Source organism: Propithecus coquereli, unplaced genomic scaffold (genome assembly GCF_000956105.1).
Source record: "Propithecus coquereli isolate 6110/MARCELLA unplaced genomic scaffold, Pcoq_1.0 Scaffold676, whole genome shotgun sequence".
Classification (NCBI taxonomy): Eukaryota; Metazoa; Chordata; class Mammalia; order Primates; family Indriidae; genus Propithecus; species Propithecus coquereli.
The window spans coordinates 521,673-532,253 of record NW_012152796.1 but is presented as its reverse complement, the minus strand read 5'-3'; the positions used below and the strand labels follow the sequence as shown (position 1 = coordinate 532,253).

Sequence of the window (10,581 nt, the reverse complement as noted above, 5' to 3'; positions counted from 1 at the left end):
TCAGGAGTTCAGGACCAGCCTGAGCAAGAGTGAGACCCCGTCTCTACTAAAAATAGAAAGAAATTAGCTGGACAACTAAAAATATATAGAAGAAATTAGCCGGGCATGGTGGCACATGCCTGCAGTCCCAGCTACTCGGGAGGCTGAGGCAAAAGGATTGCTTGAGCCCAGGAGTTGGAGGTTGCTGTGAGCTAGGCTGATGGCACGGCACTCAGCTAGCCTGGGCAACAGAGCAAGACTGTCTCAAAAAAAAAAAAAGCGGTAAAGCTTTGTTCTCCAGGCCCACAGTTAAGCACAGGTTAATACCATGTTTCCTACAGTGTGCGACTTGTAATATGTTATGTAATTTTAGATATTTCAAAGTCAGTTCAAAAGTAGTAAGAAAATTATTCCATTTTTAAGTCTTTCCACTGCTCTTGGTTCTATCTGGGAAGAAGTCTCAGTTGGGTACTACCATATCCCGTATCTTTAAACCTCTCTGCACAGTTGCTGCTCTTTTCTTCTCTGGTACCCATAGCTGGCTAGAATTTTTTCATTTTTATTATGTTTATTTTTATTGGTATCTATTTAAGTCTATGATCTAAAGACTCCTTTTTAAAAGAAGTTACTCAGTAACTTGAAATTGTAAAGTAAGTAATAGTGCAGGTGCTATGAGAACATAGCATGAGTCATGGCGGCAGTAGGGGAGGGTGGCTGAGGTCTGCCTATGTACTAGTATGGCATCCCATTACTCAGTGCCTGTGTTTGAGACAGGGTTCAAAGACAGTGCTGTTGAGGTAGTGTTTTTAGCAACTTAAAGATTTTTTATTTTTCCTTCTGTAGTGGAGCACATGATCCAGAAGAACCAGTGTCTCTTCACCAACACCCAGTGTAAGGTTTGCTGCGCCTTGCTCATTTCTGAGTCCCAGAAGCTGGCACATTACCAGGTATGTCATCGTACTTTTAGAACTGCTATACTTTTCAGACCCAGTGCCAAGCCCCCACTTCTCCCTGGCTTGCATGGTGAACTGTAATTCCCTTTTAGCCACCCAGATGTTGCCTCCATGCATGTTGTCTTGTGACTTGAAGATTGATTTAATTTCTCTGATTCTTATCTCTCCCATCTAAACCAGGATCATTATGTGTATATCTTTCCTTGCAGCTTGGCATAGTAGAAAGTGTGAGCTTTGGCTTTAAACAGATGTGATTTTGAGTCACAACTCTGCTACTCATTTTGGACAAGAAACTTCTATCATTTTCAGCCTCAGTTTCCTTATCTGTAAGATAGAGATGATGATACTTTTCTCATAGATTATTGTGAAGATGAAATTTGATAGCTGTGAAGTGCCTTGCGCAGAGTAGAAACTCAATAAACTAAGTTTCTTCCCCAACCCTCTCCTCCTCAAAAGTCCTTGTGAGGATGAATCAGATGAAAATCTAGTAAGTGTTTTTGAGTGCCTTAGATATGAAATGGCATTTGGCTATCTTTGATCTTTTTCCTGGGTTTTTGCAGAGCAAAAAACATGCCAACAAAGTGAAGAGATACCTAGCAATCCATGGAATGGAGACATTAAAGGGGGAAACGAAGAAGCTAGACTCAGATCAGGTAATGCAGCTGCCATGTTGAGACGCTCACTTCCTGATGAAGCCCTAGCAGGTTGGTGCGGTGCAAGAGCGTGGGCTTTGAGTCAGACTGACTTGGCTTCAGATCCCAGCCATGTTGTGTGACTTGGGCAAGTCCTGTTACTTCTCTGAGCCTTGATTTCTTCCTTTATAGAAATGAGGATGCTAATGTCAACTATCTTTCCGGATTTTTCTTCACTAAAATGAGGGAAGATTCATAAAAAGCACCCAAGAGAGAGCCTGGCACATAGCAAGGACTCAGTAGTAGAGCCGTTGTTATGCGTTACCACCCAGTGGTTTGTTGGAGCAGGACAAGAAGCTTTGCCCATTGACTACTCAAGGAGAGAAAGTAGAACAAAGCCAGGCTCCTTGCTTCCTTGAGAGCCAGGGAAAAGAACTAAGTTCAGCACTTGAATGTTTTGAATAAACAAGTAGAAGGAACCCTTTCCAAATGCCTACTCTAATTGAGAGGTAATCACATTTGCTTTTTGGCTCATAAATACTGTGAGAATTATGCTGAAACAACCCCAATCCTTCAAGAGTACCATTATTTTTGTCCAGTGGGAGGCTATGCAAACATCATGGGATGAGAAGTCAACAGACTAGGGCCCAGGATTGGCTCTGCAACTTACTGGTCGGGCGATGTTGGTCAAGTCATTTAATCTCTGTGAACTTCACCCATAAAGTAGAGTTGATTCCTACCTCTGCAGGGTATTGTGAAGTAAAATTCCAATTCCTAGTACATGCTTATATAAATAAAAGCTTACTCTATAAACGGCTGCCTCTTATTATAGTGGCCATAAGTTTGGAAGGGCTTTGCTTGTCCCTTCTTGAAATTCACTGGACTCATTTGAACTCAGGAAGACAAGATCAGCTGTGTGACCCTAGGCAAGTCATTTTATATCTTTACACCTTGATTCTTCAGCTCTCAGGACGGATGACTCAGTAGTTCAAATGAGATTGAAGCAGCTACCCGCTGCCTGACCGCGTCACCTGCACCACCACTACCAGCAAAGAATTATCGAGCCCAAAATGTCAATAGTGCCAAGGTTGACAAATGCTGAATGAACACCCCATTCAGAGATAAGACTTTCTCAGAGAGATGTTGGGAGCCCCTTAACACAGGCTTGAAATACATTGTTTTCTAGCCTAATCATAATCAAAAATAAAACTCAATGATCTGCTTGTTCAACAAACCCTGAGCATTGACTGTGTGCCAGACTCCAACAGGGTGCAAGGGATAGGAAACAAAGATGAGTCGAATAGTCCACACCCAAATGTTGCAGTTGAGTTCACAGAAAAGTCTCCCAAGCTACGACACTGTCAATTTAGTGGCAAGTGGTATGATAGAGATCTATTTAAGGTTCTCTAGGAGTAAAAGGAGGAGCAAGATTAATTCTTGCTGGAATACATACACAAAGGGGTGTGATTATTGTTTGCTGAATGATTTTCTGGGTAAAATTATCCCAGAAGAAAAGCTGATATTTAAACTGGGCTTTGAAGGCTAAGCAGACATAATAATGCCAAGCAGGAAAAGAAGGAAGAACATTCAAAATAGCAGGAATGGCCCAAGCAAAGCAAGGAAGCAACACAGACTAGTGGGGGATGATGAGTATAGCCTGGGACAAAGTAGCTGGAGTAGAATCCAGAAAGTAGGTTTTGGTTAATGTGTGAAGGGGGCCATAAATGCCCATTCTCCTGTGGGCAGTGGGGAACCATTGAAGATTTTCTGGCTGGGCAGTGGCATGATCAGACCTGTGTTCTTTCTCCCAACCAGAAGAGCAGCAGAAGCAAAGACAAGAACCAGTGCTGCCCCATCTGTAACATGACCTTTTCCTCCCCTGTTGTGGCCCAGTCGCATTACCTGGGGAAGACCCACGCAAAGAACTTAAAGCTGAAGCAGCAATCCACTAAGGTGGAAGGTACTGGTTTTCCTGAGTAGTGCTATATTGGGACCCCTCCTGTCCTTAGGGCACCATTGCCAGGTGCTCCCAGAAATGCTAACTAGGGCCACAGACTTGGAGAGGTTGAATTGTTTTTGAGAACCCATAAAAATATTGAAGTAGACCAAACTTCCTTGAAACGCAGCCTCGGAGTTGTGCTCACACCACCTCCCTTTCTTTGGTTACATCAGTTTTTCTCTATAGAAGCTTCTTAGGCTGAGCTTTTTTCCTGACTAATAATTGTAGCTCAAGAGTATCAAAGTCCTCCAGATCACGCGTACCATGAAAACATTCCATCTCCTACCTCTCCTACTTGGACTTTTCCATCCCAGCATCCACCTGCCCTTATTACTATGTGTTCCAAGTTGAAAGCTAAATCCTTGTCTTTTTTGCTTGCTCAGGTTATGCCCTGCTCACTTTAATCCTCAAATAATGCCTGTTCTCCTCAAGACAGGGACTTGCCTTTCAAAGCTGAATACTTCACTGCTGCTACTGCTGCCCAGCAAGCCGTTTGTAGCTGCCATGAATTCATTCCCAGTGCAGTGACTGCTAAAATAGCTCCCTTTATCTTGTCACCACTGGGGCTTAGCTCTCACTTTCATCTCATTAACTCCTGACTTTCTGGAGTTTTAACCTCTGCTAACTGCAATTAGTTAAGAGTAAAAGTTCTTTGATCTTTATTTCTTTTTTTTCTTGGTAATTTTTGCTTCTCTATTTTGGACTACGAAGTAGACTGCACTATTAATAATACTATTGCCCTTTTTGTTTCACTGACATTTTGGAAGGCTTTGAAGATAGGATGAAAAATCACTCATAATTATACCCTTTTATCTCACCAAAATCTAGTTATTCATGATATTAAACAACGGAATATGGGACTTTGAAGTCACTGAGGCCCAGGTTTAAATCCTGGCACCACTATTTATCATTTGTATGACTTCTTTGTGTCTGAGTCTCCTCACCTATAAAATGTTAATAATACTATCTGCTTCATAGGTTGTGAGGATAAAATAATATATATTCAAAACCCAGGACATTAAGTCTCATGCATGGCTCATAAAAAAAAAAAAAAACAACTAGGACATAATAGATGCTCAGTAAATGACAGCTGCTATTATTGTTGCTGTCACCAGTAAGATAGCTCATGAGTAGAATTCCCCCATAAAATACAGTAGTTGGTCAGGTATCCACTACCTGGATCATGTCATTGGCCTTGCTTATGGTTGATTCATCATTAACTTATACCAGGACTAATTGCTTTTGTTTAAATTCGGTGTTGGTAGCAATTATGGTACCAAAAAGTTTTAAGCATCCGGCCAAGGGAGACTTGAGAACTGAACTTTATAAGGTCACAGACTTATCTTTGCACAAATGTGAAAATCCTCTGTAATATGCCCGCTTCAAAAAATTGCTCAAGAGATTATTTTCCATGTTCACTTTTGGCCTTTGCCACATGCAGGTATGTTTTTGTGTAGTTGTAATCACAGTGCATGTGCCATTTGTATCCTGCTTTTACTTTTCATTTAATTTTGTAGTTAAGCACGTTTCCATGTTATTACATGACTTTATAACTACATTTCTGAAATTAAACATTTTTCTAATGTAAAAGTAATACAAGCATATTGTAGAAAATATGGAAATATAGATAAATGGAAAAGAAAATTACCCATAATTTTACTATTTACCAATTTAACCACTGTTAACATTTTGGAGTACTGTTTCTCCTATAATCTTTTGTTATGTGTATGTGTGTATATTTCTGTGTATATTTGTTTTATATTTATCTAGATTAACTCCATGTATATGTACATGTAAATAGAATACTTTAAATAACCATATTGTTTTTATAAAAACAATCTATACCCATTATGAATAATTCCAGTTCAAATAATGCTAAAGGTACCCAAATCCTACCACCAGGAGAGAAACACTGTTAATATGTTGGTGACATTTCAAAATACTGGTATACATGTATAGATTACACATGTGTCTTTTAACAATATGATCATGTTAGATGTGACTCCTTTTACCTTTTTTCATTTAATATGATGTTTATATTTCCCTATGTTACTAAAAACTTTTCATAAACATTTTTAGTGACTACATCATACCACATTTAATCATACCTCTAATGTTGAACATTTAAGTTTTCCCCCCTCCCTTTTTTTGGTGTTATAAATAACACTACAGTGAACATCCACTTTTTCCACATTTCAGCTTATTTCCTGAGAGAAGACTCTACAGCTCTCATTTTACTGGACGTCCATTAAGCAGTTCCTCCAGCTTTGCTTAACCATTTACCTCTGATGCTTCTCTTCAGTATCTTTTAAAGAATGACCTTTGTCTCTTAATGACCATTATTACCTCTTTTCTGATGTCAAAAATATACATTCATTGTGGAAAAGCTGGAAAATAGTGGAAAGCACTCTTTATGCATTTGATCTTTTTTCCATGCAATCACCTATGTGTTTTTGTTGTTGTTGAGGACATAAGAAACAGATTGCTATATAACCTGCTTTTTTGTTTCACACAACACCACAAACTGAATATTTTCTCATATAAAATATTCTACAACATGTACATTACTTTTGGAGTGACTTGCCAAAACAAAATCAATGGCCAGAGAAACTGAGATTTCCTATACTGGAAAACTCGTGGGAAAAGCCAGCAAATTTCTTATGACTTGCTAAAAATCCTCAAAACTGCCCCATTTGAAGTGGTATAGAGATAAAAGAGCATCTGAGCCATCTCATCTATCTGAGAAAGCTGCTGAGCTCCACCCCTCCTCCACTGCTGGTAGGGGTCTGGCCCCACATTTTTAAAGCAACAGTTGCTAGGTTGACACCATTCCAGCTGCATGGACTGGTTAGTGAGTCATAGCATCCACTTTATGAAGCAGCGTTACAATATACAGTCAACATCAGGACATACGTTGACACACAGGAGACACACGTATGCCCACACCAGGCTCTGATTAGCTGAATTAATTGACCGGAGTCAGGGATGTTATCTGTAGGTAAAAGCATGAATACCTTCAGGTATTCTTGCCACACTCCGGCAGCCTGTCACAGCAAAGAGGGCATGGGCTTTTGGATCCCACAGACCCAGGTTCACTCACTAGATGGATGATCCTGGGCAAGTCACTTCACTTGTCTGAACCTGAGTCTTTCTCTATAATGTGGCAAAATGATACCTACCTTATTAGGGTAGTTCTGAGAACCAAGGGAGAAATTTTGTGTACAAAACGCATAACTAAATGTTAATATCATCCTCTTCTATCTCCACTCAGCCTAGAATGCAGTGTAGCCTGAAAGGCATCCCTAGTGTGATTGCCCTTTCTAAATGACTCTGCATGAGTTCCAGGACCTGAGGACCTCAATTTTTACATCTGTGCATTGGTTCCCAGCTCTGTAACTGGGATACTTTGAGGATGGGAATAAAACTCCCAAACTTTTTGTCCCACTAGCTATACAGTTCCAGTGGATTCTGAGGGATGAAAAGACTGCAAATATACATCTCTAGTCTGTTGTAATTTGGCAACTTGATAGCAGAAGTTTAGAGCCTCCTCAGAATGTGAGAAAATCAGGATTTATGTGCTTAAAGTAGTGAAAGCTGCTAAACAAAATAGCTGGTCTTTGGGCTCCCCCAAATCTTCCCAGTTTTCCCAATTAGAGAAGGTGTTCACTGTGTGATTCACACAGGCAGTTCCACATCTGCAAGTGTGATTAACTAGTGACACAGCCTTTCTTTCTATTCAGCATACTTGAAAGCCTGGCACCTTCTGGGTTTTTTCATTGTTTCTGTTTGAACTCTCTCACCGCAGCTCTGTCGAAACGCCTTACAAATCCTTTCCTTGTGGCCTCCACCTTAGCCTTGCACCAGAATAGAGAAATGATAGACCCAGACAAGTTCTGCAGCCTCTGCCATGCGACTTTCAACGACCCTGTCATGGCTCAACAGCATTATGTGGGCAAGAAACACAGGAAACAGGAGACCAAGCTCAAACTCATGGCACGTTATGGGCGGCTGGCGGACTCTGCTGTTACTGACTTTTCAGGTGAGGGGCCCAGCTCACATCTGGAGCTGGCTCAGGGCTGGACCACTACAGCTCCACAGCCCAGCCAAGGCTGTGCTTTTTCTTCATTAGGTCTTCTAAAGCAGGATTTGCAAACTCAATTGCCTACAGAAGCCAGAAAGGAAATTCTTATTATTTTGGAGATAGGGTCTCACTGTCGCCCAGGCTGGGATGCAGCGACATGATAATAGCTCACTGCAGCCTCCCACACGTGGGCCCAAGAGATCCTCCTACTTTAACCTCTCAAGTAGGTAGGAGTACAGACACATGCCACCAAGCCCAGTGAATTTTTTTTTTATTATTATTTTGCATAGAGATGGAGGTCTCACTATATTTCCCAAGCTGGTCTTGAATCCTGGCCTCAAGCAATCCTCCTGCCTTGGCCTCCCAAAGTGCTGAGATTACAGGCGTGAGCCACCGCACCTGGCCTAGAAAATTTTTTAAATGAGTGAGAGCCAGGAAGGGCTGAAGAGTGAATGCCACTCCTGGCCAGCTCTAGACAGTCATTACCATCTCTTTTATTTTTTCAAAAGACTCTGGAAAACCAGATTTGTATAGACATTCCTCTGATTTTTAAATATGTTACTAAATTAAAAAAAATTTAAGCCCTATGTGAATCAAACTTGTCTGCAAGCCAGATTTGGGCCAAGGACCCTCAGTGGATTAGGCCAGAACCTCATGTTCTGATAATTCTTACTTTGTTACTTCACAAAGGTGGACTCTCTGTAAGAGAAAAGATACTTGATGTCAGCAGAATTTAAACCCCTGTGCTAAAGCTTTGCCTCCATTCTCTGGTTGTGGTTGTATTCAGAAGGAAATACCAAGGGACCAAGAAAAATGACTAAAACTATACACACACACACGCAGAGTCCCCAACTTGCGATTGTTCAACTTTACAATTTTTTTACTTTATGATGGTGCAAAATCAATAGGCATTCAGTAGAAATCATACTTCTCTTGCATCCCTGGACAGCGTCAGTGAGCCACAGGGCCGAATTAGCCCCCAATCAGCCACACATTTTTGACTTATGATATTTTCAATTTATGATGGGTCTATCTGGATGTAACCCCATTGCAAAGCAAGGAGCATCTCTAGAGAGAGAGAGAAAGTACTGAAACTTTGTCCTGCCTTGCAGGATCCATTTACCATTCACTGGTAAAGGATGAATTCTTTGCTCTTATCAAGTGTACATTTAACTCTTGCTCACAATGTTCAGTATATTTTAGTAGTTTTAATGCTGTTTTTTTGTTTTGTTTTGTTTCTTTTTCTTTTTTTTGTTTTTTTCTTTTTCTTGTTTTTTGTTTTTTTTTTGAGACAAGAGTCTCACTCTGTTGCCCAGGCTAGAGTGCTGTGGCATCAGCCTAGCTCTCAGCAACCTCAAACTCCTGGGCTCAAGCAATCCTCCTGCCTCAGCCTCCTGAGGACCTTGGACTACAGGCGCATGCCACTATGCCTGGCTAATTTTTTCTATTTTTAGTAGAGGTGGAGTCTCACTCTTGCTCAGGCTGGTCTCGAACTCCTGGCCTCAAGTGATCCTCCCGCCTTGGCTTCCCAGAGTGCTAGGATTACAGGTGTGAGCCACCAGCCTGCCCAGTCTCATATGAATCTTTTTATAAGATGACCAACTTCACACTTAAAGGAAAAATTAAAATGTGGGGACCATTTATAATACATTCAGATCATTATAAGGGATATGAAAGAAATTCAACCTTTGTGAATATTATACTGTTAGGAGACAAAAAAAATCTGCCTTGATGATAGCTTTTCTTACATGTGTTCCTGTTTGAGAGTCTTGTTTGCTATGAATGGGGGAAATATTTCCTTTCTTTAATTTCAAAATATTAATGTTACAGGGGAACAGATGTTTTTGGTTACATGTATTGATTTTGTTATGCTTGAGCCAGGGTTATAAGTGTGCCCGTTACCCAGATAGTGTTCATTATACTCATTAGGTAGTTTTTTGCCCATCCCCTCCTCCTCCCTTCCCCCTGCTTGATTTCCACTGAGTTTTATTTCCCTCTGTGCACATGTGTGCTCATCAGTTAGTTCTAATTTAATAGCAAGTACAAGTGGTGTTTGTTTTTCCATTCTCCCTTCTTTTTATTGTACATTCCAAGTGTACCCATAAAGCATTTCAAAAATCTGTATGTACTTTAACAACATTTTGTGACATACTAACATATTTTTAGAATACACTAGTCTCTCCTTATGCATGGGTGATATGTTCCAAGACCCCCCAATGGATGTGTGAAACTACAGATACCACCAAACCCAATGTATATTGTGTTTTTTCTATCTGATTACCAAGATGCCTAAGCGATTAATGAGCAGATAGCGTATACAGCATGGACATCCTTGACAGGACAAAGTGGGACAGCATGAGATTTCATTGCACTACTCAGAGTGGTGCACAATTCAAAGCTTAATGAATTATGGTGGGGCTTGGTGGCTCACACCTATAATTCTAGCACTCTGGGAGGCTGAGATGAGAGGATTGCTTGAGGCCAGGAGTTCAAGACCATCCTGAGCAAGAGTAAGACCCTGTCTCTACAAAAAATAGAAAAAATTAGCTGGGCGTAGTGGCGTGTGCCTGTAGTCCCAGCTACTTGGGAGGCAGAGGCAGAAGAATTGCTTGAACCTAGGAGTTTGAGGTTGCGGTGATCTGTGATGACACCACTGCACTCTAGCCAGGGCAACAGAGCAAGACTCTGTCTCAGAAAACAAACAAACAGGCTGGGCGTGGTGGCTCATGCCTGTAATCCTAGCACTCTGGGAGGCCGAGGCGGGAGGATTGCTTGAGCTCAGGAGTTCGAGACCAGCTTGAGCAAGAGTGAGACCCCATCTACTAAAAATAGAAAGAAATTAGCCAAACAACTAAAACTAGAAAAAATTAGCCGGGCATGGTGGTGCATGCCTGTAGTCCCAGCTACCCGGGAGGCTGAGGCAGGAGGCTCGCTTGA

The 10,581-nt window shown here is 41.1% G+C and overlaps 1 protein-coding gene across 2 annotated transcripts in view; it reads left to right on the top strand.

The window, feature by feature from the left end:
* ZNF346 (zinc finger protein 346) overlaps positions 1–10,581 on the top strand; it is a 49,065-nt gene that overhangs the window by 15,002 nt on the left and 23,482 nt on the right. Inside the window, exons 2-5 of one of the 2 annotated variants that reach the window (XM_012660753.1) lie at positions 823–926; positions 1,493–1,585; positions 3,380–3,524; positions 7,417–7,602. In XM_012660753.1, coding sequence (XP_012516207.1) covers positions 823–926; positions 1,493–1,585; positions 3,380–3,524; positions 7,417–7,602 — 528 coding nt within the window. Of the gene's footprint in view, positions 1–822; positions 927–1,492; positions 1,586–3,379; positions 3,525–7,368; positions 7,603–10,581 lie in introns of both variants that reach the window. The other variant, XM_012660752.1, reaches the window with a different exon arrangement.